The sequence below is a fragment of the Gekko japonicus genome, unplaced genomic scaffold (genome assembly GCF_001447785.1).
Source record: "Gekko japonicus isolate JY-2015 unplaced genomic scaffold, Gekko_japonicus_V1.1 scaffold99, whole genome shotgun sequence".
Lineage (NCBI taxonomy): Eukaryota > Metazoa > Chordata > Lepidosauria > Squamata > Gekkonidae > Gekko > Gekko japonicus.
In genome coordinates, this window is record NW_015165833.1 from 1,884,816 (window position 1) to 1,912,648 (window position 27,833).

The 27,833-nt window shown below is 48.2% G+C and overlaps 1 protein-coding gene across 1 annotated transcript; it reads left to right on the plus strand.

Annotated features, from left to right (window-relative positions):
- Nucleotides 1-366: 366 nt before the first annotated feature.
- CSF3R (colony stimulating factor 3 receptor) lies at nucleotides 367-27,294 on the plus strand. Its single transcript, XM_015410882.1, has 16 exons — nucleotides 367-441; nucleotides 3,532-3,629; nucleotides 5,029-5,325; nucleotides 6,529-6,652; nucleotides 7,591-7,778; nucleotides 11,180-11,334; nucleotides 12,120-12,279; nucleotides 13,397-13,479; nucleotides 14,599-14,809; nucleotides 15,717-15,911; nucleotides 17,790-17,891; nucleotides 19,255-19,401; nucleotides 22,624-22,764; nucleotides 23,832-23,922; nucleotides 24,862-24,943; nucleotides 25,463-27,294. Exons 2-16 carry the CDS (start codon nucleotides 3,560-3,562, stop codon nucleotides 25,949-25,951), a joined length of 2,535 nt encoding a protein of 844 aa, XP_015266368.1. The 5' UTR covers nucleotides 367-441; nucleotides 3,532-3,559; the 3' UTR covers nucleotides 25,952-27,294.
- Nucleotides 27,295-27,833: the final 539 nt, after the last annotated feature.

The following is a 27,833-nucleotide window of genomic DNA, read 5'->3' on the forward strand; positions in this document are numbered from 1 at the left end:
CCCCGAAGAACACCCGGATAGCTCTCTCTCTCTCTCTTCTGAGAAGCCCAGTATGTAACAGCAAAAGTGAGGATTGCCACACTGCCAGGGCTGTGTAAGGCCCCTGTAAAACAGTGCGGGTTAGGGAAGTTGAGGCAGGGGCCAGCTACCTCACACAGTGCTGCAAGGCGAGTGTGCCAGCCACAGAGCTTCCTGCAAGACACAGTTGGTCAGATAACACGCCTCTGGAGAAGGCTTTTGCAACCTCCTTGCTTGCAGTAACAAAGAGACAGAGAGAGAGAGAGCGTGCAACAGAGAAACTAACGGCTCCCGGTGGTTGGCCTTTGCTTTTCATTTTGAGGAATAAATCGGGGGGGGGGGGCAGTAAGGAAGCAGTGCATTGATTCGCTTCTGGTCCTCTGTGTGGAGCATTCTCATGGTGTTGGAGGATCCTGAGCTGAGGTGAGTTTTGAGAGGGATCCTAGTCCTGGTTTTGTTCGTGCTTACAGAGTGGGGTATAGCCTCTTGCCTGCCAAGCTGATGTCCAAGTGGGCAAGGGGCCAGGTGCGCTGCTAAACTGTGCATGTATGTTATAGTCTCCAAGCCCGTTGGTGTCAAATGAAGCCCTTGATACATTTGTTGGCAATTATGGGGCCAACGAATTGTTACATCTCTGTCAACTTGGAAGGGGGAGGTTGTCTAATGTTTTATTCTATTGACATTCATTTGAGCCATTTTGATTACTGTGCATAGGTTTGACTAAAGGGTCAGATTACTCATTTTCAAACCATAAAAATAGCCACTGGTCATGTGGATCAATTTAGTCCTGTGCCCTGGCAGTATGGGAGGAGAGTCAATCCTCTCCTCTGCACCATTTTCAAGAAAATAATCCACATACACACACCCTGCCGGGCTGCTATTGTATCCAGTAAGGACAACAAGGACTTATCTCCCCCTCCCTCCACTTCTGGGGCTAATAATAGCTCAAAAAGGGGATATCTACCAGGACAACAGCATGGGGGGGGGGGGATGGATACCACCTCCATTAACCAGAATTCTAACTCCATGTCCAAATTGGACTACACGGCTAGGTTTGACAACACTTGGTTGGGAAATTCCTGGAGATTTGGGGGTGGAGCCTGAAGAGGACAGGGTCTGTGGGGGAAGGGGCCTTAAAGGGGAACAATGCCATAGAATCCACCTTCCAAAGGAGCCATTTTATCCAGGGGAACTGATCTCTGTAGTTTGGAGATCAGGTGTAATTCTAGGAGATCTTAAGGCCCCATCTGGAGGCTGGCAACTGTACATGTTCATCCATGTTAAGCATATACCAATCTTATCTCTTTATTTGATTGAAATGTTGGCATGCAGTTCCACGTCTGTTTTGGAAGATGCTTCTGGGAGGACCAATTTTTTTTAACTTAATATTTTTATTCTACCTTAGCAAGCATACAACAAACATATATTGTACATTCTATAGGTAAACCAATGAATTTACAATTACCAAGAATTGAACAGAGGAAAGAATAGTATTGCAGAGATAATTAATCTGATATTGACAGTTCAAAATTGTGCTAATATAGTATAATATTGCTTTAACTGCACCACTTCTTTTAATGTGTCACTGCACGTCAAGTATTCTAACACTGGAAACCATTGTTCCACAAATTTGGAGTTATAACGAATAGTCTCTGACAATGAAACTTGATCTGCTATCTTCTCCATTATAAAATAATCCCACAGTTTACAGTGCCACTGTGTGATGGTTGGCGGATGAACAGTTTTCCAGTTGGATGCTATTACAGATTTTGCAGCTGTCAATAAAACACCAATTAGATTTCTGTTTGGGGAGCATATATTAGAGTCATTCCAAAGATTCAACAATATGGTCTCTGGGAGCGTGCAAACCTCAGCACCTGTTATTAATTTTATACGTTTCACTATCTTGGTCCAGAATTTTCTAATAGAAAATGTTCTAATAGAAAATTCTGGGAGGACTACTCTAATAGAAAATTCTGGGAGGACTACTCTAATAGAAAATTTTGGGAGGACTAAATAAACTCTCCAGATTCTTGCTGTAATTCTGGGAGATCTCCAGGCCCCACCTGGAGGTTGAGTAAACATGGAAAAACACCATGTTAAAACAAAACACACAATTCTGATATGCTATTATGCCTTCATATTGTAAGGTTCCACAGCCAAACAATTGAGTACATGCTTATCATAAGGTTATACTTTATTACCAGGGCTATAGAGGCAGTAACATCGTCACTGTTAGGAATGGCTATGTTCCTACAAGCATAATGAGATATAGGGCATTCGTATGAACACACACCCATCCCTAGGCCAATTGGCCTGACTCCCACATGTGGGAGAATGGGGCCCCAGGCCCTTAAAGCCAAAGCTGGGAATTGAAACTAGTCCCACGGGTAATTGATGGGAAGACACTACACAGGCAGCCTACGAGGTCAGAGATAATAAGGAACGAAGGAATGCAGCAGCAGTTGGTACACAGGTCAAGCAAATGTACTCCTGCCCATAAACATCATGGTAGCATAGCTGACATTCTGCCCATCCAAAAGTCAACCCTCCCGGGCATTCCGGGAGGTCTCCCGGTTATTCATGTGGAGGTGTGGGTTTGATTTCCCACTCCTTCACATGAAGCCAGCTGGGTTACCTAGGCTTGGGTCAGTCACAGTTCTCTCAGAACTCTCTCAGCTAGGGTTGCCAGGTCTTTACCTGACTGCTGGAGTGGGTGCTCCTGCCCGGTCCTGGGATCTTCTGGCATGCGCTAAGCACGTGCACTGCAATGACATCACCTGGAAGTGACATCATCATGTCAGGCATGTTGTGCAGGGGGGTACACTAGCATTTGGGCAAAAAACTCTATGGTTTTAACCCAAATGCTAGAGCATCCCCCACACAATGACATCACTTCTAGGTGACGTCATTGTGCCAGGCATGACGGGGCTCTTCAGGGGCGGGGCTCCCCCACCAGCCAGCTGGCCATCGGTGGACTGGGGCCCCAAAAGTGGGCGCCCCTCCATAGAATGGGGGGGGAACTATCATGGTGCATGCGCAGAACCACCAGGGCGAATCAATCCAACCCCTCCAACAAAAGACTTCCCTTTAAAAGTTTGACCCGAAAATGGCCTCCGTGAGATCCCGAACTCATCTAAACTCTAAAACAACTGACCGTTTAAATGTCGGTTTTCTAAACACGGTAGTGGAGCTCCACCTATGCACACACCACTAACACTAAAAATAAATGGCGGCCTCGGGCAGCTTTCGAGCGGGGAGGAGGTTTAAACCGGAAGTGGCTTGGCACCGGAGGAGCGATCACACAGGGGGGAAATGCGGCTTTAAACGGGAGAGCTGAGAAAACACCCCTTTGGGACCTGGTCACGGAACCAGATCAAACGGCGTGTGTGGGTGCATTATTATTCATTACCACAACAAAATGGCTCTTCCCAATCACAAACTGATTCAGGAAATGTATGTGTGTGAATTGCAGGAAAGGAAAATGTTACGGTATGTTTGTGTAAATTCTAGGTAACGCAAGGCCCCCTGAGACAAAGTCATGGCAACAAGGAAGAAGCGACCGAGGAGATTCCTGGCATGCTGTGTCACCTTCCTTCTGCTTTCTGGAGGTGTGTACTTTGCTGTGTCATAATTTAGCCAGGGCTGGTCCAACTGCAAAACTACCTCTGCTGACATAGGGTTGCCAACCTCCAGGTGGCACTTGGAGATCTCCCACTATTACAATTGATCTCCAGACTATTAAGATCAGTTCTCCTCTTCCATGGATGCTTTGGAATGTGGACTTTATGGCACTGAACCTTGCTGGGTAGCCCCAAAGCCATAAATTTTGGGTTGGTGGGGCACGGGGAAATTTTGTGGGGCAGCAGGGGAGGGGGAGGGGGTGGGAGAGAGATGGCTACACCCTTTAAATGCTGTTTTTCCTAGTGGGGGCTGCCCGCACCTGATCTCCACATGGTGAAATCACTGCTTGTAATTCAGGGAAGGTGTGCGGCTGGCAGCTGCCCCTCTCCCTCACATCCTGCAAGATTTAAAAAGCCCGCTGATCAGCTGGAGGGCCCTTTAAATCTTGGAGGAGGGGAGGGAGAGGGGCTGCTGCAAGATTTAAGGGACCCTCCAGCTGATTGGCAGGCCACATGCTCCCACCAATCAGCTGGAGGGCCCTTTTAATGTCACAGGAGGGAAGGGAGGGGGGGGCTGCAGCATGCACCCCATTTGAGGGAGCAGAGCCCCAAAATACCCCACCGTAGCTATGGGCCTGCTGCTGAGCTCCCCACCCTCCCCAAACCCTGCTCTCCTCAAGCTCAACTTGCCTAATCTCCAAGTATTTGCCAACGAAGAGGTTGCAACCTTAGTTTTGGGGCACCACTGCAGGATTGTCAGCTGGGGCTATTTTGCAGCTACCCATACACACTGATGATTGTGGGGTCTAAGAAAGAGTTTCAGAGGGTAGCCGGTCTGCAGTAGAGGAGCTAGATTTGAGTCCAGCAGCACTTTAAAGATCCACATGATTTCCAGGGTATAAGCTTTGAAGAGCCAAAGCTCCATCATGTCCATCTAAGGGAGCTTTGACTCTCAAAAGCTTACACCCTAGAAATCGTGTTGGTCTTTAAGGTACTGGAGTCTAAAAGAGACGTTCATACACATACGAAAACAGTCCATTAAAGTCTGTATTGTCTACTCAGACTGGCAGTGGGTCTCCAGAGTCTCAGGTTCAGCTCTTTCACCTCACCTTTTAACTGGAGATACCAGGGATTGAACCTGGGACCTTCTGCATGCCAACCAGATGCTTTGCCACAGAGCCACAGCCCCTCTGAGCCACAGTCATTGGCTTTAACAGCATATCAACCGCAAGATGTGGATTTTTGTGCCCTTGGGGTTCGGGGAGGACTAGGACATGGAGGGGGCAGGGTAGAGACTTTCATGCCAAACCAACAAGCCTCTCTGTGTATGGATCTGCTTTCCCAGGCCTCTGGATGCAGCCTGTGATCTTCTTGGCTTCCCTTGCAGGAGCCCTCGGATGTAGCAACCTAATGGTGGACTCATCCATTGTTCACTGGGGAGCAACAGTTACTGCTAATTGCACCATCTGGAGGAACCACTGCCCTTTTCTCAAGGATGGAAAAATCCAGATGATGTGGAAACTGGATGGCCAACTTCTCCATGGTGTCCAGGACAGTCTTGGCGATGAGGTTGAATTTTCCAGCATCACCATTGGGCCCCTCAACAGGACTGTGGTCAGTCTGAGCTGCTGGGTGTTGAAGGAGACACTGCACCTCTTGAACCTGAAACAGATCCACGCTGGGTGTAAGCACTGGTCTACTCTTAGGCTAGGACTCCGGAATTTGCATTGCTTTAGGGAAGGCAGTGTAAGGGAAATCTGCCCCCAAAAGGCACCTGCTGAGGTTTCAGCACTACATGCCTTAAGCAAATGAGCCAAGTTGCCCTCTCCAGAAGAAGGGAGAAACCAGGGACATAGATCCCTTTGCTCGGGTGGCCATTCTCTCCTGACAGCTGAAATAAAGCCAGACAGGATTTGCAATAGGTGTATACAACTCTGTTCTGAACACAGTGAACTTCATTGCTTCCCCAAATACATCAAGATGAACCAGAATTTTTGATCTTCTTATATGTATATAGTGGTTTCTCACCCCCACCTCTTGCTTTTATTTTGTTTTCTTCTTCCACAAGCTTCCCCCTCTTTATACCATATTCTGTATTACTTTTGCCCATACCACCAGAGTGTACGGACCCTAATCTGGGAGAACCGGGTTTGATTCCCCACTCCTCCACTTGCACCTGCTGGATGACCTTGGGCAAGCCATAGTTCTGTCAGAGGTGTTCTTGAAAAACAGCAGTTTCTGTCAGAGCTCTCTCAGCCCCACCTACCTCACAGGGTGTTTGTTGTGGGGAGGAGAAGGGAAAGGAGTTTGTAAGCCGCTCTGAGACTCCTCTGGGTAGTGAAGGGCAGGGTATAAATCCAATCTCTTCTCCTCTTCTTCTTCATTAGAAATGCCCAGCTTTCTACCACTGAGGGAGGGTAGAAGCAGAGAGGTCTGGCAGTTAGGCCAGGATGCAAATTATTAATTAATTTATTTGTATGCTTGTTTGCTTTTTACGTACCCTGCCTTTCTCCCTTATGGGGACCCAAAGTGGCTTATGTCATTCTCCTGTCCTCTAATTTATCCTGGTTAGGCTGAGAGCATGTGACTGACTGGGCCAAGGTCACCTTACAAGCTTCCATGGCAGAGTGGGGATTCGAACCTGGGTCTCCCATATCCTAATCTGACACCCTTGCCACTATCCCCCCCTCTCTCTGTGTGTGTAAGAGATGCACTCTACTTATGTGCAGAGGCATTGTTCCCTTTTAGCAGGTTTATGGGTTTTCAAGCCCAGCCTTCAGCGTAAATCCCAGGGTGTAGCCCTGGCTTGGACATAGAACAGATCTAAAGCAGGAATCCAGGCTCCACCTCTCACCTTCTGCTTTTTTCCCATGTGATCTTCATCCAGATCCTCCATCACAGCCCCAAAACCTCACCTGCATCACAAATGACACCACTAGGAGCCTAAAATGCCAGTGGGACCCAGGAGAGGACAGCCTCCTCCAAGTCCATACTACTCTGAAGGGCTTCAGGTAAAGAGAGGGAATTACTGGGAAGGTGGGCATCAAATGAAATGGGGGAAGATCTGGGCTATTTTGCAGAATTTCTTGTGTAAAAACCAAATGCTTGGACTGCTTGCCAGCATCTGTTCTGAATAAGAGTATGCAGGTGTACATTTTTACTTTGCATGCCCACTTGAACTGTTCTTGCACAGGCATGCACACTAAGGCTGTGATCCTCAGGACACTTTCCTGGGAATAAGTGCTATTGAATAAAATGGGACTGACTTCTGAGTAGACCTGCTTAGCCTTGCTCCCTAATTTGTTACGAATTTTGTTGTGTCCAGGACAAAGTGCGGCAAACCACTACACCTTACATTTATTTCAAGGCAGAAAGTGGCATGACCCTTTCTCACCCTTTCCAGCCATTACCACTCCCAACCAGCTTTTAACACCCCCACAGGGAACCATTCATATCTCTTTGTGTCTGGAGATCATCACCACATTGATGTGGTACTAAGGCAAGGGAGCTTATATCTTTCCTACCTGTGCTGGTTTTAGTGGGGAATACTGGCTATATAGTGACTGAGAGATCCAGATTTAAATCCCTATTCAGCCATAACACTCACTGCACGACCTCTGGGCCCATAACCTATGAGAATGCAGAGTGGAATTTGCATATATACACTCTGCATCTCACAGATTATGGGCCCAGAGGTCATACAGTGAGTGCCATGGAGTCTCACAAGGCTTTTCCCTCCGAATCACCGTTTACTTTCCTGGCAAGTGCCAGCTGAGTGAGAAGACTCACACAATAGATACCTCTAGAGGTTGCACTGCACCGCAGCCCTGTGGAATTCATTCTCTTCCACACTGCTCAGTCAGTCTGGATTGCTGAGGATCACAAATGTTGGAGGGCTGAGGCTATGATGGCCCCTTTCCACCGACTTCCTATTTTCTTGGTCATGCAGGAGTCAAAGTGGGTGTGCTCTCCTCCTGGATCCCATCCCAGACTGTATCCCAGAGGTGGACCAGAATTCTTGCACCATTCCTCGCCAAAACCTCCAGTTGTATCAAACGATGGCTTTCCGGGTGATGGTACGCAACGGCCTGGGAGTTGCACAATCAGAGCTCCTTTGCGCAGATCCAATGGACTTAGGTATGTGACGGTGGTTGACACAGATGGGGGTGCAACAAAGGGCTTTCATTTAATTTGCAGGAGACCTTGAAATGAATTGTGGGTGGAAAAAATGACAAGCAACTTTTCAAAAACTTTAATTTCCCCACAATGAAATTACAGTGTAGTTTTCTTACTTCAATATTTTAACAGCATTCTCCATTTGGGATTCTGCTGGATTTGGTTTCAGGTGGGTAGCGGTGTTGGTCCGTAGTAGAAGAGCAAGATTAAGGTCCGGTTGCACCTTAGGGACTAAAAATATTTCCAGGCTTTTGAGAGTCAAGGCTCTGTTGATCACATTTATTTGTTTGTTTTTATTTATATCCCAGCCTCCCTGCAAGCGGGCTCAGGGCAGGTTACACAACTCATCAAATGTAGTGACTGTAATATATAATAAATAGACTTAAAATAGTTACAGCAGAATTAAAACAATCTAAAAACAGTCTTGGTTAGGGCATCAGATGGTTGAATGATCGTCCTGTAGACAATGCTGTGGTGGAAAATCATTCAGCGGAGCCTCTAGATATCTAATCACTAAACAGATCTCCACATCGCAGTTTGGTGTAGTGGCTAAGTGACTCTAATCTGGGAGATTTGGATTTGATTCCCCACTCCTCCACCTGCAGCTGCTGGATGACCTTGGCCAAGCCATAGTTCTGTTATAGCTGTTCCTGAAATAGCTGTCTCAGCCCCACCTACCTCACAGGGTGTCTGTTGTGGGGAGGGGAACGGAAAGGAGTTTGTAAGCCGCTCTGAGACTCCGAGTGAAGGGCAGGGTATAAATCCAATCTCCTCCTCCTCCTCCTCCTTCTCTCCTCCTCCTCCTCTTCCTCTGCATGGGAGGCTGAGATGTAATAGACATCTGTCACCTCAGCCAAAGGCCTGACAGAACAGCTCAGTTACTGTGGCAGGTCCTGCAGGGCTTTGATCTCAAATGGGAGCATGTTCCACCAGGCCAGGGCCAAGGCAGAGAACGCCCTGACCCTAGTTGAGGTTAAATGGATGTCCGTTGGGCTGGGGACCACCTGAAGGTGTTGGCCTGCAGAGCGCAAGGCTCTGCGGGGCACATGTGGGGAGAGACAGTCCCAAAGATATGCAGGTCCCTGGCTGCATAGGACTTTAAAGGTTGAAACCATAACCTGTGGCTTAGATTTGACTTAAAATGTAAGATGGGTTGGTTGGCCTTTAGAACAACCGCAGGACCATGGGGTGTTCAAGGCAAGAGATAAGCAAAAGTGATTTGCCATTGTCTTCCTTTGCATAGCAACTCTTGTCTTTCTTGGTGGTCTCCCATCCAAGTACTAACCCTGGTTGACCCTGCTTAGTTTCCAACATTTGATGAGCTCAGGCTACTCTGAGTTATTGCAGAATTAGAAAACATTGTGAACAACTAACCATCTAAGGCAAAGTATACTCTAACCAGTGCAGAAAGTGGATCACAATGTTCAGGGCACTTGCAAGGAGGACATAAAGACGACAATATTCAACTATTTCAAAGAAAATGACAATGGAGAGGTAGACACATTCACTCTCTGGGAAGCTTTCAAAGCAGTGACTAGAGGGAGGCTGATAGCTTTAGCATCTAGAATAAAGAAAGAAAGAGAAACACACATAAATATTCTGTTACAAAAAATTCAGAGGCTGGAAACACTTCACAAAAACACGAGAAATAAAAAAACTCACAATGAACTATTAGCTGAACGCAGGATTCTAGAAACTTTAGAAACAACTAAAATTCAGAAAAACATACTTTTTTTGAAACAACAGTTTTGGCAGAAAAACCTTAAAAATTTAAAAATCTTAAAATGGAGAGTAAACCGAAAACTTTCTGAATGTAAGGTCTTTTCTATTAGAGACTCAAAACACAAAAGACATACTGACCAGAAGAAAATTCTCGACTGCTTTGCAGATTTTTACCAAAAATTATATACATCTAATAACCCTTCAAGAAAAAATATTCAAAAACTACTCTTAGGGAAAAAAATGGTGTAAAGAGCTCACACCCAAACACAACCAATTTCTAGATTCCATTATCACTTCCCAAGAAATAGCTGACGCTATAAAGCATCTTAAAGCTAACACTACACCAGGCTGCGAGGCTTCACCCCTGAATTCTTTAAAATCTTTAGGTCAGATTTATCAGAACCCTCTAAGCATACTGGAATTAGAAAATAAATTAAATGGGAAAATCTTCTGTTTTCAATATTTACAAATTCAAGACCTCCTGTACAAGCTGCAAAAACAAATGATATTCTCTAGACCACTTAATGAATTTGAACAAATCTTTTAAAACTCAGATGGAGAAATAAGAGGAATGATAGGCAAGCTTTACAAACTGCTATTAAAAGAGAACAAAGATATCAGCCTTAATGGCACTTAGACTGCCTAAAACGTTCACAGAAGAACAATGAAATTCAGTTTGGTCATCCCCTAGCAACACATCAAATATCTTCAACATTAGATTTACCTCATTTAAAATACTAAACAGATGGTATACGACCCTGGCAGTTCTCCATAAAATAAATCCAAAAACCTCAAATAAATGCTGGAAAAATTGTGGAGCCACTGCAGATTTCGCTCACTGCTGGTGGACTTACCCACAAATAAAATACTATTGGGAACAAATAATAAAACAAATCTCACTAATAACGAATATAAATTTACCTTGTTGTCTGGATTCCATTTTCTTGGAGACATCTGTAAGTAATAAAAACACAGAAACGTTAATAGCTACCTTATTGATGCTAGCAAAAATAACAATTGCACAAAAATGGAAACAAAAAAATATCCCTACTCTCATGTGCCGGCAAAAGAAAATCTGGGAATGCTTCATTTATGGGCGCACTTCATATAACTCATCAGCGGTGCAGTCGGAAAAATAACAAAAGTGGTTCCAGATGGTATGGTTTCCCATGATTAGCTACTTAGAAAACAGTGGGATAATTCCGAATAACCCGGTATATAGAAATTTACATTATTATTATTATTATTATTATTATTATTATTATTATTATTATTATTATTATGTGACCTCAAAATGTCCCAAAGTTTATATATTCTTATGCGGTAGACTGGCATGAAACGCTATTTGAGCCAGTTGCTAAATTTGTTTAAGCATGTTTTTAACCTTTCTTGCTATGACCCTTACGAGTGCTAAACTTTGTTGTAACAGTGTTGAAAATTAATAAAAAATAAATGTAAATAAAATGTTCAGGGCAGTGCAGTAAAAAGCAGGTGATACCTACAACAATCACTGCAGTGGGCTACAATCCTGTTCTTCATAGAACAGCTGAGCATGGATGGAGCATCAGATGAAGCCCAGGAGAGGTTACAGACCCTCAAGGCAGCCATGCTTTGACTTTGCGATTCACCTCTCATTCCAGTCAAGCTGGACCCCCCAGCTGTCCAGTCCATCCAGTCCATCCCCGAGGAGACCCACTGTGTGTCTGTGGCCTGGGAGGAAGCCAAAGACAGCAAGTACATGAAGCAGTCGTGTGACCTGCGCTACCGCACGGAGGGTGACCAGGAATGGACGCTGGTGAGTGGCAGCTCAGAGCCACTTCAGCTTTGCCTGGATATTGCTCCAAGTGCCTCTTTGCACCCCTTTAGGGCAGGCTTTTCTGTGTTGTCACCTTCACACCTGTCCAGGCTTGACACCCATCTCTGCTACCCTCCATCCCCACCAATTCACACACACACACACCAGTACTTCACTCTCCCACCTGCTTCCCTGGCAGCCTGCAAGCCAGGGGCTTTTGCTCAGCTGCACACTTCCATTGCTGTTCTGTGTTCCTGTCCCTTCCAGGTTTAGTGAAAGCAAGTCCGGCAATTAGCATGTAATCACACCATGGTGGTGGTAGAAAGTGCAGTCACATCGCAGCCAACTTAGAGCAACCCTGTAGGGTTTTCAAGGCAAGAGACATTCAGAGGTGGTTTACCATTGCCTTCCCCTGCACAGCAACCTGGACTTCCTTGGTGGTCTCCCATCCAAGACCTAGCCAGAGCTGACCCTGCTTAGCTTCCAAGAGTTGACGATATCAGGCTAGCCTGGGCCATTCAGGTCAGGACTTACTCCACTGTATGCCAGTTTAATTTGTCCCATATGGTTGCTGCTCCAAACCTCCTCAAGCTCTACCCCCCCCCCAAATCTCCAGGTGTTTCCCAACCCAGACCAGGTTGCTTAGGCTCACAGGCCCTTCCAGTGACACTGGAGCCTAGGAGAGACTGTTCAAGGGGCTGAGGATACAGCGGCCAACCTGAGCCAGGCTGCTGGCCGTAGGCAGGCTATGGGAAAGATGGACTTTTTGTGTGTTTTGCCACTAGGTGCAGAATATCACCAGCTCCACCAGGCAAGTCCAGCACTGTGGCTTCCTCTTTGGCATCTCCTATCGATTCCAGATGCGCTGCCAGAAATTTGAGGGCAGATACATGAGCGACTGGAGTCCTACAAAGACCTTCACCACCCATGAGGACAGCCGCCATGGTAGGTGGGCATTCCAAAGCCCAGTGTTGGGGACACAGTAGTTCTCTCATTAAGCTGTTGCTTTACGTTTTGTGAAGCGCAAAAACTGTTTCATCAGAGAGATGCAAGCCGTCTGGTGCGAGTGGAATATCAGCCCATGCTCCCCTCATAGGGTTCCCAAATCAAAGTTGAAAAACTCCTGGGGATTTGGGGGAGGAGGCTGGAGAGAGTGGGGTTTGGGGAGAGGAGGTATCTCAGAAGGGTATAATGCCATAGAGTCCCCTCCAAAGAAGCCATTTTCTCCAGGTAGGGATGCCAGCCTCCAGTTGGGACCTGGGGATTCCCCCAAATTATAGCTGATCTCCAGACTACATATATCAGTTCCCCTGGAGAAAATGGATGCTTTGGAGGGTGGATTCTATAGCATTATACCCCACTGAGGTCTCTGTCCTCCCCAGGCTCCATCTCTGAATCTCCAGGAGCTTCTCAACCTAGATCTGGCAACTCTATCTCCAGGGGAACTGATCTCCGTCATCTGGAGATTAGCTGTAATTCTCCAGGAGGTCTCCAGGCCCCACCAGGAAACTGGCAACCCTGTCCCCTGAGGGTCTATGACTTCCTTGAGCTCTCAGACACCTGACAAGGAAAATTGAGAGTAATGTAAATTAATAAATCAAGTCATTTCAAGCTGAGTGAAGGTACACTTTTTTCCTGTTTTAAGCTGACCTAAAGATGTTTGCCTAACCTTACCTCACACACCTACAATTCCTGAGTCACTCCCCTTCCCTATAGCCTGACTGTGGGCCTAAATGAAACAGGATGCCCTGACCTGGATAACCCAGGCAAGCCCAATCTCCTCAGATCTCAGAAGCTAAGCAGGGTCAACTGTGGTTAGTACTTGGATGGGATACTTCCTTGGAATACCAAGTCAGGAGGACAGGGGCAGGCGTTATTCAGCCAACTCTCTGAATATCTTCCAGGCCCCCAGTAGGGGTCAGTCACCAGAGATCAACATGACTTCCAGGTGCAGACACACACACACACACACACAAATACAAAAACAATTGAAACATGATGCTAAACAGCCAACCAATCTAGTCAAGACAGTCACCAACACCCCCCCCCCTTTCTCCTTCAGTACCTTCAGGGGAGCTTGATGCCTGGTGGAAGATGAAGCCTGCGGAAGCTGGACAGGGAACACAGGTGCAACTGCTGTGGAAGGTAAGTCCCCCACCCCCTACCCTGCAAATGCCTCCATGGCAAGAAAACCCCCATTTGCTGGATTTATCCCAGGATCTGTAAAGGACAGTTGGCTGGTCTACGTTCAAAGACCAGACAAACAGCTGTGCGGCTCTACCCAAATTTGACAGTGCACTTTTCTTTTCAAGTGAAAGCAGTTTTGTCAAAGCAACTTTGTAGTCCTTTGGAGAAGATTGGAAACAGTGTGCGGAAAGGGGCTGAATGGGATTCCCAGTGAGTTGCAGGCAGCACGGTTTCTCCTTCCATAGCAATCAGATAAAATTAAGGCAAAGAAAACCAGTGTCTATGCACCTTTGAATAATTTATTTGGGTTGCAGAATTTGGGTTTCCCTGGTGTAGTCTGAGCCTCCCTGGTGTAACCTGAGCAAGATTTCAGTCCAGTAGCACCTTAAAGACCAACAAGATCTTCAGGGCACATGCTTTTGAGAGGCAAGGCTCCCTTCATCAGATTTGGGGAGGCTACGAAATGTGAGATGTCAATGAATTGGTTGGCCTTTGGAATTGGGGGAGTCAAAACTCCCTCTATCAGATCCTAGAGTTGCCAGCTCTGAGTTGGGAAATACCTGGAGATTTTGGGGGTGGAGCCTGAGGAGGGCAGGGTTTGGGGAGGGGAGGGACTTCAACTGGGGCGTAATGCTATGGAGCCTGCCTCTCAAGGAGCCGTTTCCTCCAGGGGAACTGATCTCTGTCACCTGCAGATCAGTTGTAATAGCGGGAGATTTCCAGCCACCTCCTGGGGGTTGGCAGCCCTATCAGATACCCATGATACCTGGTTTCTTTTCAGCATGCAGTGCATAAGAAGTTCCCAGCCTGGACATTGCAGTCTTAAATTTGTCAAAGTGTCTAGCATTGTGAGGGAGGGAGCTGGGAGTCTCTAGCCTCAAAGTCCCACCACTCTTGCCAAATGGCCCAGATCCCTTGGACAAAGCCACGGCACTGGTAGAAGTTAGTGGAAAGTGGTACAGCTGTCGATCTGCACCTCTGGTCCACCCTCCTTCTGTCTTTTCTCTGGGGGCCATTTTTAAATCATTCATAGTCCATTAGCACCCCTTTCCCACTGGTGTTTTTCTCTTTTCACAGCCTATGAAACCAAAGGAGACCAAGGGCAAAATTCTGGGTTATTGGGTCACCCTCAGTCCCAGGCAGCACAATGGACAGCTGTCAACCATCTGTAACACCACAGAGTTGCACTGCAATTTCTCCCTGCCGTCTGGAGCACAGAGAATTTATCTCATGGCTTACAATGCAAGAGGCACATCTCCCCCTACTGAGGTCTCACTTCAGAAGAAAGGTAGGAGCCTGCTCGGTTCAGGGGCAGCCCCTTGGCAACCCCTTTGAGATAGTTAAGCATCTCTTGCCCTGCTGTTGCTGCCCCAAGAATACAACTGCATTCATTCCCAGGGCTTCCTGGTTACCAGTCAGGAGCCAGACAGACTCCCCAAGCAAGAGGGGCAGTGGGACTCTTTGCCATGTCTACGGAATAAGTTGGGTGTGTTCCACAGGCCATGCGGGTGAATGCTGAGATCATGCAGACTTAAGGATGACAGGTCCCCCCTGGCCACCGGCGGGGGATGGGAGGGTAGGTTTGCTAGATCCAGTTTGGGGGATTCCGGGAGATCCCCAGATCCCACCTGGAAGCTGGCTTCCCTCTGCAGCCTCCACACTTGTGCTCAAGGAAACTGGGTCCCACAAAACAATTCCTGAGTTTGGGACTTCACATCTGTATGTTGGAAGGTCTTTCTGTTATGTCTGCAGACCGCCACTGGGCGCCTGCAATTCAGTGGAGCTTGAGTCCAGAGAACAATGAGGACTAGGCTCCTGCACCCTGCCTCTAGGGAACCAATGGGACATTGGCGGGAGGTTTGAATGGGCCAATGGGATTCCACAGGGGTTCCCCAGAATGTATATAAGCGGCCGTTTGGCCGTTGGTAGGTGTGCGTGTTGTGTACTAATAAAGTGTGCTGTGTACTATGCGTGCCTCAGCGGTTCTTCCGTGCGGCTAACCCACTACACAACACTTTCCTAGACCACAGACCGCAGGTGGTGGACTTAGGATGGTGCTGTGTCCAGGGGAAGTGCCAGCTCTGGCGTGACTGCTTTACAGGCAGACTTTCAGAATCCCTCCCTGGTCCCTCAACTTCTGCCCTTCCAAGCTAGCCTTTGCTCTGCTGTCTCCATCTAACAGTTTGCCTTTGTAGGTGTTCCTGTGCCCAGGATCCGTGCCTCTCCTCTTGGGGAAAACAGCATCCTTGTGAGCTGGGATCCTCCGGGAAAACCAACCAGTGGCTACATCATTGAGTGGCAGCGGATGACCTCTGTGGACCCCTCGTATGATGCTGAGATTAGCTGGACAAAACTGCAGAACGGAGAGGAGAAACAAATCCTGATCCAAGGTGGCTGAGGGAGGGGGTCTGGGGGAGGGGGGGTCTCTGTTTGGGAGGACAAGGGGTGCTCTATGTCTGAGAAAAGGGAAGGGCTGAGTTTATGTCCAAAGGCACCTCCATCTCTGTGGCTGCCACTTCCATAAGCATGATAGCTGTTCTAAGGTCCAGACCATGAGAAGTATGAGGACAGCCACATTTATTGGGGGGGGAGTTGATTTGTACATCAAAAGAGGTGCTGGGGTTTGAAGGAGATGAACCCTCCCACTTTCCCCCTATTCCTGCTCCCTCTCCATGTCTTCAGGTGTTTTTCTTCCTTTTGCTATCAGAGCCAAGCAGGAAGGAAAATGCCTGCTCTAACAGAGCAGCAGGTAGCAAAGGGAGAAGAGCTCCGCATCTCTTGCCTGAGCACACCTGTTGTTATGAGAAGGCGAACTCATGTCCACACTCCATATACCTGAATGCATCAGACATACACCACATGTGGCTGTTGCTACTGGGCGTGTCTGCTTTGGCTCTCAGTTCCATTCGGAATTGTTTCTGTTTGGGTAATGGAAAATGGGGTGCCTCAGCCCAGACCTGGATTGCCCAGGCTATCTCATCAGATCTCGGAAGCTAAGCAGGGCCGACCCTGGCAAGTCCTTGGATGGGAGACCTCCAAGGAATACCAGGGCTGGGACGCAGAGGCAGGAAATCAAGCCACCTCTCTGAAAAAGTCCCAGCCCCACTAGGGGTTGTCAGAAGTCACCATGACTTCCAGGCTTGCAAGCACATACATATATGCAGACATGCACACACACATACGCAAATACCAAAAAAGAGAAAGAAAAAGTGACACCTCTGACTGTAACTCTCCCCCCCCCCCATTGTGGTCATGTGCTTAGACAGTCTTTAACCCAGGGCTATTTTGGGGCAGGAACGCACAGGAACGGAGTTCCAGCTAGCTCCCAAGTTGGCCACGCCCAGCAGGAACTCATTAGCATAATAGGCCACACCCAACAGCAGAAACTCATTAGGATTGGCTACATTAGGGGTGTGTGGACTAACATGCAAAGGAGTTCCTGCTACAAAAAAAGCCGTGGGTTTTGACCACAAACAAGGTAAACAGAATAAGAAACAAAAGGTGGGTGTGGCTGGATGAGCACACTTCTGGTAGCATGGGTATGGCCTCATATGCTAATGACCTGTGCTGTCAGGGGTGTGGCCTAATAAGATAATACGTTTCTGCTGTTGGGTGTGGCCAGTTATGCTAATGAGTTCCTGCTGGGCTTTTTCTACAAAAAAAGCCCTGCTTTAACCAAAGAATGAACTAAGTTGTTAAACCTGATTAATGTGAACATGTAATGCAAGTTGACCAAGTTTTGGAGCCTTCACACAGACCAACGTTGGTGGGAGGCTTGCCTTTAATAAACCACAAGATTTTTAGAAGTATTTGACAAAATAAATTCCTGCATTGTCACTATACCCAAGCACAAGCAAGAGACCAGGGCTAAGCTGCATTTCTGTGGATTCCAATTTTGGTACCAAAGGTTGCGGTTTTGATGAGATTTACGATCAGCTGCCCAAAGCTGAACACAGCCCAGTAGACCAGACTAGGTCCGAAGAGCATCAACATTCACCTATGGATAAAACGGAGGAGAGGAGAGAACAGTGTAAGCTGCTTTGGGACCCCCATTGGGGGAGAAAGGCGGGATACAAATGAAGTAAATAAATGAATGAATAAACATATGACTTGACCTTAGAGGCCAGCTGGGTTAACTTACAGGCCTCCTACTGCCTTTCTGCAGTCGTGTCTCTGCTTTGTAAGTCCATCTCTTCCTTACAAGCTTTCCAGTCCAGTCTGGCTCCAAGTCTACATGCCCCAGACAGCTTCTCTCTTCTCTCTTCCAGAAAACATTGAGCCTTACCAGCGATACAATATTTCCGTCTACTCCCTCTACAACGATGGAGTGGGGATGGCCCAGCATACAGAAGTGTACACCAGGCAAAAAGGTATGTTGATGCTCTGCCACACTGGGGATTGATGGAACTTGGCTGCATAAAACTGCTATTTGCTGCTATTTGTTTACAAGTTTGGAGTTGGATCCAACAGATCCATTCCACTAACGGTACATAAGAACATAAGAAGAGCCCTGCTGGATCAGACCGATGGTTCATCTCCTCCAACCCCCTGTCTCACACAGTGGCCAACCACTTCCTCTGGAGGACCAACAACAGGGCATAGAGGCGGAGGCCTTCCCCCGAAGTTGTCTTCTGGCTCCGGGATTCAGAAGATTAGTGTTTCTGAATATGGAGGTTTCCCTCATCCTCCATGAATCTATCCAACCCCCTTTTAAAGCTGGTTTTTCCTGTGGCCATCACTATATCCTCTGGCGGCAAATTCCACATTTTAATCACTCTCTGTGTAAAGTATTTCCTTTTTTCCTTTCTGAACCTACTGCCCATCAGCTTCATCGGATGCCCTCAAGTTCTAGTATTTTGGGAGTAGGAGAAAAAAATTCTCTTTGCCAATTCTCTCCACCCCATGGATAATTTTATAAACCTCTATCATATCGCCCTTTTTTAAACTGAAAAGTCCCAGACTCTTCAGCCTTTCCTCATAGGGAAGGTGCTCCAACCCCCTAATCATCTTGGTTACCCAGCCCTCTGCTGTACTTCATCCAGCGATGCATTGTCCTTTTGGAGATACTGTGACCAAAACTATACACAGGGACATTACAGTATTGGCCATTTTATTTTCAATCCATTTCCTAATAATTCCTAACATATAGTTTGCTATTTTCACTGCTGCAGCACACCAGGTTGTGACTTTCATTGAGCTATCCACTACAACCCCAAGATCTTTTTCCCTCTCAGTCTCAGCAAGTTCAGACCCCATCAGCCTGTACTTGAAGCTGGCATTTTTTTTTGTCCCAATGTGCATCACCTTTGTCCCAACGTGCACCACAGTAGCACTTTTCCCTTGGTGCAAAGAGATCTACCCGTACCTATTGCATCCCTTGAAGGCTGCTTGCATCTTGTCAGCGAAATGGATCGGTGAGATCCAGCCCCTTGATCGTACTGACACTGGAGTGGGAAGTAGAGATACCTAAGGAAAAAGACTCTCCCACAAGCTATTTCTGGGTCCCACTGCCTAATTTTTAAAAGGAGAAACTCTGGGGATAACCTTTCCTGGATGCCACAGTCCCCTGTGGTTACTCAGCAGACACTCTGCACATGCTCAGACACATCACATTTTCTGAGCTGTGGACCTAATCACAGGTGATTTGGGTATATCTTTGCCTTGCCAAGCCTCACTGAAACCACACGTCCTCTTGTACTACGGTCTGCTATTAACAACCCTCTCCCCTTACAGCTCCTTCTGACAGTCCCAAACTTTACCCAGGCAGCATCGGCAAGACAACAGCCCAGCTTCACTGGAAGCCCATCCCTCTGGAACTGCGCAATGGCTTCATCACCAACTACACCATCTTCTGGATCTGCCTCAATGATGACATGAGCAGTGAGTAGGGTTGCCAGCCTCCAGGTGGGGCCTGGGGATCTCCCGCTTTTACAACTGATCTCCAGATGACAGAGATCAGCTGCCCTGGAGAAAATGGCTGCTTTGAAGGGTGGACTCTATATCATTGTACCATGCTGAAGCCCCTCCCCTCCCCAAACCCCGCCCTCTCCTGGCTCCACCCCCAAAGTTTCCAGGTATTTTCCAACCCAGACCTGGCAACCCTAGCAGTGAGTCCCACCTACGGTTCAATCCCTTCATCTCTCCATATAGACGCATCCTCCCCTTCACCCCAGGAGCTCAGAACAGCATGCATGGTTCTTCTTTTCTCCATTTGATCCTCCCAGCAACCCTGTGGAGTAGGCTGGGTTCACTGGCCAAGGTCACCCAGCAAGGTTCACAACTGAGTAGAGATTTGAACCCAGGTCTCCCAGAATATAGGCTGCTGTTCTAACCACTGCACCCCACTGGTTCTTGCACAGCCCTCAAACATGTTGCTACTCCTATTTTCCACCAGAGGGAAGGATAAGCTGCTCAGCTCTGTGCAGGGCAGTCTCTGGACTCCAAGGGCCAATCTGCATGCAACAAAGTCCACGTGGCTTCCTCAAGGTTTCACCTGAGGCTACATGATGGGAACTCAGATCCCAGGTTTGGGGAGGCTGGGATTCAGATCAGAAGTGCAGCATCCTGGGAGCTTAAGGCTTTCCCCCCTTTCAGTAGTGTGGATCCAGACTACAAACATGCCAGATTCACTAAATTTTTTTAGTGTCCTGGCTTCCTCCTTGCCAACTGGGCAAAGGTGCTGGGCTTCCCAACCTAAAATGGCCCCAGGAAGCCACTGTTTTCCCTGTTGGTGGTCCTTACTGCTTACTGTGTCATGGGTGTGGAGGAGGGGATGTTGCCGGCTTCAGCAGAACTCACAGCTGGCCCCTCTGAAGCTTCAGACATCAGCAATTTGCCATCACTGCCCGCATTAGCACCTGGCACAGCAACAGCTGATGAGGAGCAGCTACAGGCGGAAACCCCTCCTGACTCGCCCCTGCGAGTTGCTCGCTTATGAGACTGACTCCGCCAGGACTTAGCAACCAGGCGACGTGCAGCTTGTTTGCGGAGCAGACAGTCAGTTAGTCCTGAGTTTGGACAGACGCTTGGCTGCTAGTGCCGCTGTGCTAGTTGGAAACAGCAGCAGAGGGCTATTTAGATGCAGGCTCTAGGCTGGCTTCTTTGGGGAAGCAAACCCGTCAACTCTGCGAAGCCTTGCATCAACTCCGCCTCCTGTTCCCAGACTTCATTCCTGCACCTCCTCCGGCTTCTGACTCTGGCTTTGAATGACCTTGCTCCCGGTTTGTGTTTTGAACTTTCTCTCTTGATTCCTGCTCTGCTCCTCTTGGCTTAAGACCCCAGACTGAACTTGGACTTCCCTCTGCCTGCACCCCAGCCCTTGACATACTGATGGCTGCAGCCAAAGTGCAGCTCTCAGGCTGGGAGAACCGCAGAGAGGGGGAAGATGCATTATTTATTTATTTTTTCAGAGTATTTTTCAGAGTGGCCTCTCCAGGTAACCTGCTTACAGAGTAAAGTATAATTAAAAACATAAAATGTTTAACTTTTAAACAATTAAAATCCAGTATTAGAAACCAATGAGAGCATAGAAACATAAGGAGATCATTAAGACAGACTAAAACCAACTATAAAAATGGTGATAAAAAAGATCAATCCCTTAATTAAATGCTTGGGTGGGTAAACAGAAATGTTTTGGTCTGGTGCCTAACAGAGAGTAATGTTAGGCACCGGGTGAGCTTCAAGGGGAAGGGCATTCCATGTAGGACAGGTGCCACTACTGAAAAGACCCTGTCTCTGGTTGCCACCCAACTCACTTCTGAAGAGAAGGGGCACAGAGAGCAGGGCTTGTGTGGCTGATCTTAACTGGTGGGATGGACAATATGGGGGGAAGGCAGTCTTTTCAGTGCCCTGGCCCCAAGCCATTTAGGGCCATAAAGGTAAGAACCAGCACTTTAAATTATGCCTGGATGGGCATAATAGGCAGCCAGGGCAGATCTGTCAACACCAGGGTGATATGATCCTTGTACCCCAACTCTGTCAGTAGCCTGGCTGCCACATTTTTGACCAGCTGAGTTTTCCAGACTGTTTCCAAAGGCAGACACAGGTGGAGCACATTACCATACTTTAACCTGGATGTAAGCAGAGAATGAATCACATGACCAGACCATGCTTTTTGAGGGACGGCCATAACTAGCATATCAACAGCAGCCAATAAAAGGTACTATGTGCCACAGAGGGAGATCTGGGCCTCCAACTGTAGGCCAGGATCCAGCAGCACCCCCAGGCTACAAACCGACTCCTTTAGGGGGAGTGCAGCCCCCTTCAAGACAGGATAACTCCTCAGTCCTCAAGCAACTTTGTCATTAGCCAACAGCACCTCAGTTTATTGGCCTTCTTTCATCCCAATACTGTCTTCAGGCATTTGTTAAGAAGTACCACGTAGCCACCTGAGTCAGCCATTATGGAGAATCAGAGTTGGGTGTTTTCCACATATTGGTGCCCCCAGGTCCCCTGATTATCTCTCCCAGCATTTTCATGTAGACATTAAACAGCACGGGAAACAAGATGGAACCCTGCAGGGCTCCATAGCATCAGTACCATGGGACAGAGCAGCAGTTCCACAGCTCTACCTTCTGGAGCCGATCAGTCCAGTAAGGCTTTCCCTTTCTCTGTTCTTCCCAATTCTTCATTCCTTTTTCCCCTGGACCTTCCTGTGTCTGGTCTTGCCATGGCTTCTCTCCCAGGCCCTGATCTGGGGAGGGACTGTGGTTCAGTGGAAAAGCCTCTGCTTGGTATGCAGAAGATCCCATGGTCAATCCGTGGCATCTCCTGTTGAAAAGGACCAGGCAGTAGGTAATGTGAAAGACCTCATCCTGACAGCCTGGAGAGCTTGCTGCCAGTCTGAGTAGACATTGACCTCAGTGGACCAAGGGTCCAGTTCCATATAAGGCAGCTTCTTGTGTGTTCAAGTGCCACTTGCATCATTGTTTTCCTCCACACTTGGGAGGGAAACAAGCGATCTATACTAAATGCCAAGTCCCACCCACTGGCAGTTCTGCTTCAGCGCCCCCACACAGAGCATTCCCCAAATTTGCCCCCCCCCACGCACCCTGTGCTTCCTTCCATGCTGGTTTGGCTAAGACTGGCTGCCTTCCTCTCTAGGTGCCGTTGTGAACTCCTCTGTGAACACACTCACCATCACAGGTCTCAGGCCTTTGATGATGTACAAAGTGCACATCATGGCCTCCACCATGGGTGGAAGCACCAATGGAACCATCCTGATGCTCTACACCAAAGGAACAGGTAAGGAGAGCGCTGCCAAGCCATGAAACGAGAGAGATCCGTGAATCAGGGCCAAGCTATGTGTCTTGGAGTGGTGTGCCTGGTGTGTCCTTAGCCAGGCTTTGAATCAATTAGCCACAAGCCAATCCCCTTGGCCAAGCACATGGGGCCCCGATGGGGCCAGGCTTTGAATCAATTAGCCACAAACCAATCCCCTTGGCCAAGCACATGGGGCCCTGATTCAGATCAGGATGACAGTATACAAGGAATAGAAGCTGCATGTATACTGATGGGCTACTTTTGCAGGCCCCCTACCCAACAGGGCAAATAGCACCTCCAGGGACATTTTGGGTCAGGAAAACAGCATAGGAAGGAAGGGGCGCACAAGCCCTGATCCAAATCATGGACCCACGTACTTGTGAAATGAGTTCCAGCAGGAAATTCTCAGTGGATAATTGACTGATTCATTCAAAATCAGGCTGGGGAATTCTGATACATCATGTTGAAAATCACAATGTGTACCTTGGCCCTTAGTGACCATGGTTTTGCATCACTTGCCAGATTTTTTTCCCAGTACCCTGCTAACTTTAGGTCCTAAACAGAAATACCTGATTTGAAGGCGTGCCAGGCTCTGCAAGTGACTATAACCTTTCTGCGGAGTTGTATATTTCAATGTTTAGGCATGAAATCTTAACGCACTGCAGTATTCAATTCTGATGTCAAATACAGATGGTTATTGAAAAGAGAATGTGTTTGTGTTTGCGTGTGTGTGTGTGTAATTTCCCAACTGAGCATAGAAGTGACAGTGACAATGTGGTTACCAAGAAGGGAACCCTCAAATGAATTGTCAGCCTTGAGCCTTTTGGAGTCTTCAAAAGGTCCTCTTGATCAGTTGAGTTTCTGGCAACCGAAAAGTTCTGTTTGTGATGATTCATCCACCCATGTCCCACTGAATGCTGCACTCCAGAAACAGAGGGCATGCATGTGTGAACCAGCTCAGTTCAAAGGGCCCAGCTGCTCTCCTTCTCCACATATTGGCCCCTGGAGTAGGTGCCTGCCACCTGCTAATACTTTGCTCTCTGTTCCAGATGACATGGACATTTCATTTGCGTATCTACTTATCGTTCTGCTCTTGGTCATGCTGATCATCCTCGTCATCTGTTTCCACAAGAGCAAAAAGTGAGTATGGGAAGGAGCTAGAAGATACAGACTCTTATTGAAGATCTGGGTGCTGTGTAGACACAGAAGAGAGAGAGAAAGCCTGCTCAGTGGGCCTAGGACAAGGAGAGGTCAAGGAGTGGCATGCGAGCGATGAAGGTGGACCAGGAGAGACTCTGGTGCAGCAGGACAGGAAGAAGGGCTGGCTACTGGATTCAGTTTTGCTGAATTGGTGCGTCTTAGGCAGGAATACCCTGGCCTGGATGGCCCTGGGTATTCCAGTCTCATCAGATCTAGGAAGCTTAGCAGGGTCAGCCCTGGTTAGTACTTGGGTGGCAGACCACTGAAGAAGTCCAGCATTACTATGCAGAGGCAGGCAATGGCAGATCACCTTTGTTCATATCTTGTCTTGAAAACCTAAGGGGGTGGTCATAAATAGGCTGTGATTTGACTGCACCTTCCAGCAGGCAGAAACAGGAAGAAGGCCACTGAGGACAGAGGGAGGCAGGAGTTCTCCAGAGCACCAGAAGTGATATGATACTGGTGGGCACCCCATGGGGTACATGTGGTCATCATCTCTGAGCAAAGAGGGTGTTGTGGTACTTTTGGAGGACTACAGAGCAGCAAGATGAGCATGCCTGTGACATGCTGGCTGCCCTTTGGCTTGTTGCAAAAACTGGCCCAGCAGGGATGATGCTTTGGGGTATGGAGAATGTAGCCTGGCAGAAGATACAGAGGAGAACGGAAGAAGGACCAGTGGTGGAGAAGGGATGAAGTGCGAAGGTGGTGGTGGCAGGGCTGTCTTTAGCTTCAGAGCATGGATAGCCAGAGCTTGGCTTTGAAAACAGCCCACAGATCAATGACTCTCTTGGCCACACTCTTCGCAGAGAGGCCAGTGGTCTTTGGGAATGCTACCACTCCCCCAAGTTTCAGCTGGTTTCTCTCCCCTGTGATCCACAGGATGAAGCTGCAGTTCTGGCCCACCGTCCCCGATCCAGCCAACAGCAGTCTCGGCAAATGGGCTCCGGCAGTGCTGCAAGAGGTAATAATGTCAACTCTGCAGCTAGGCCAGCTGCTGCTCCCTTTCCAGTCAATCAACTGCAATTTCAGTGCTCTTCTTACCTACAATTCAATGCTTCTGCTGGTGGAGGCACAGCTGGGAAACTGCGATGTTGCATGCATATGCCCCCCCCCCATCAGCCTATAGATGAGACTCTGCAGTGAGACACAAAACCTCCACAGCCACCCACCACAGAGATTGGTGATGAGGGCCTGAAATGGGAAACACCTGTTGTGTTGGTCCTGTTGAACAGATGGAGAAATAAGTCTGTTGGTGGCTGTTGTGCAAATCCTCCATGTTCAGAGGCAGTCTGCCTCTGCAGAATTTGGGGTCTTAACATGGGATGGCATGGGACTTTTCCTGAGGAACCTGATCCCCAAACTTGGACAAGATGGCACTTAGATGGCCCCCTGCTCTGACCTAGGTGGGCAGTTCTGGGCTATATGTTGAGCTCTGGGCTGCTTCCTTTAACTGTTCTGTTTCTTCCCATCTTCTCCCCAGGAGTTCTTCCCGGTTAACAAGTCAGGAGAACTTAGTCCCATCATTACTGCCATCTTAATGCTTGAAAAGGATAAGAAGAAAGGCTTCTCCTGTGAGAAGAGTGAGTCACCAAAGCCCCTGCTTGATGGTCCATGGTCAGAGCCTTCGAATGCTGGTGCTCCTGTGCCAACTAGCAGCCCCAAGCCAGCATCTCACGTAAACCGCTCAGAGTCCGTCCAGTATGCCAAGGTGCTCATGGACAGCTACCATAGCCAGCAGGAAGCACCGTCCTCTCTCTACTTGCGCTCCAACTCTACACAGCCACTTCTGGGTGACTTGATGCCCAGCCCAGAGCCCTACGAGAACCTGTGGTTTCATGGCAGCCAGCCAGCTGGGGCACATAGTTGCAGTTTCCAAGAGGAAGCCATCTTCCTGGAGGGGGCCCTGGTGGATTTCCCATTACTACAGGGTGTAAAGATTGATGGGGATGAAGATCTGAGCAACTTTTGAAGGTTGTAGTATCTGGCTGGCATTGGAGGGGTGCAATGTTGCTCCTGCTTGCAGTTGTAGCCCTCCGTCTCCATGAGGGAAGTGCTGTCTGATTACCATTGTGCCCTCTGCCTTCATTCTCTGGGGATCTCAAGCACATGGAGTTGGTGTTCCCAGGATGGTACTCTCTGTTCTACCAACAATCCAGCAGAATAGACTCACCAGAAGTAGTCAGATCTTTGATTCTTCTTGTTCCCTGCAGCTCCTATCGGAGGCCACCAAACGCGATGCCAATGATGAATTTTCTCATGTTGCTCCCTGCCGTTAGGCCCCCAGGCCTTAAGGGGTGGCCCAGAGGCTATCAAGCCTCAGTGGGTGGTCTTAGAGCTTTCCCGTTTCCTACCCCCCCCCATCACCTTCATCATCAGAGTTCTGCATTGTCTCTGCTGCTCACCACATCCCAGGCCCTGTGTGTCCCTAGCATCATGCAGATGCAGATATGAAGAAACCTGGGGCACTAGCTGCAACAGGACGTGCACAGAGTCCCAGCAATGGCTCCCTAGGGAGCAGCTCAGAAAGTTTATTCTCTTGAATCACGTTGGGGTTTTCATGGTTTTTATTCAGACTGAGGCTCATCCCCTCTTCTTCCATTCTTCGTGTTTCAGCCTAACAACAGTTGAGAGCAATGTTGTGCTATGCCAAAAGGGCCACAAAAACAGAACTCTAATAGAGGAGCCCTCTGGCAGGTGCCAGCTGCTTTCCCCAGGACAACTTTACTCTGCAGATCCACCAGTGCTTAACTGGTTGAAACAGGGACACGCTGATGTTCCTAGAACACTCCTCTTCTAACACCCTTGTTGCTGTTGTTGCTTCCATTCTGGGATCCTCTTGCACTGCTCATTCATTCCTCTTCTGCAGTCATCAGCAAGTAGAATGATGGAGCGATCCTATGCTGTTATTCCAGTTCAAGCCCATGGAATCCAATAGATTTAGTCTAGAGCTGCTCTGCATAGGATTGCACTGCTTTTTCTTACAAACAGATGGAGGCAAAACCTGGCCATATGTATGTATGTGTGTTCACTGCAACATGTGAGCAGGGCTACTGTTGTGCGTGTGAGAGAGAGCAGGGCAGAAACGAGAGCTGCTTTGTGCATTTCTGGGGGAGGCCAACAGAGGCTGTTGGGCAGCAGACCGGCTCCATGTACCCTGTGTTCAAGAGCTGCCCAGACCATAGACGGACTGTAAAGAGGAGGAAGTCAAGAAGCGAAGTGGGGGGGGGGGGAAAACCTTCCCTGATCAGTTCTTGATTATTGTTGTGCTGCTCAGCATCCTGCGGAATAGGGTTGCCAGGTTCCCCCTAGCCACTCAGCTCCAGGTTGGGGAACTCCTGCACATTTGGAGGTGGAACTTTGCGAAGGACAGGGACCTCCGTGGGGTACAACGCCATGGAGTCCACCCTCCGAAGCATCCTTTTTCTCCAGGGGAACTGGTATCTGTAGTCTGGAGATGAACTCTTAATTCCAGGAGATCTGCAGGCCCCACCTGGAGGCTGGCATCCCTACTGGGGAGGGAGAGACAAGGCATAACAACGCCCAGTGCAGCCCAAAGCATGAGAGAAGCAGCTTGGGAAATGGGAAGCAGGATGGGTCTTGCCTCAACCTGACCAGGCAAAAAGAGTTTAAGCAGGAAGCCCTTCAAGCCTTTTATTTTTCCGGCTACCTCTACTATTTATTGTGTATATAAAATGTTACAAATTAAAGCCATGTCATGATCCTTAATGGTGTGTGCAATCACAGTAAACCCGTGAGGAAGGTCCTCTTGCATTCCTCTACTTCAGAGGTTCCCAACCTATTTAAGCCTCTGGGTACCTTTCGAATTTTGCCACAGGGTGCTGGGCACAGTC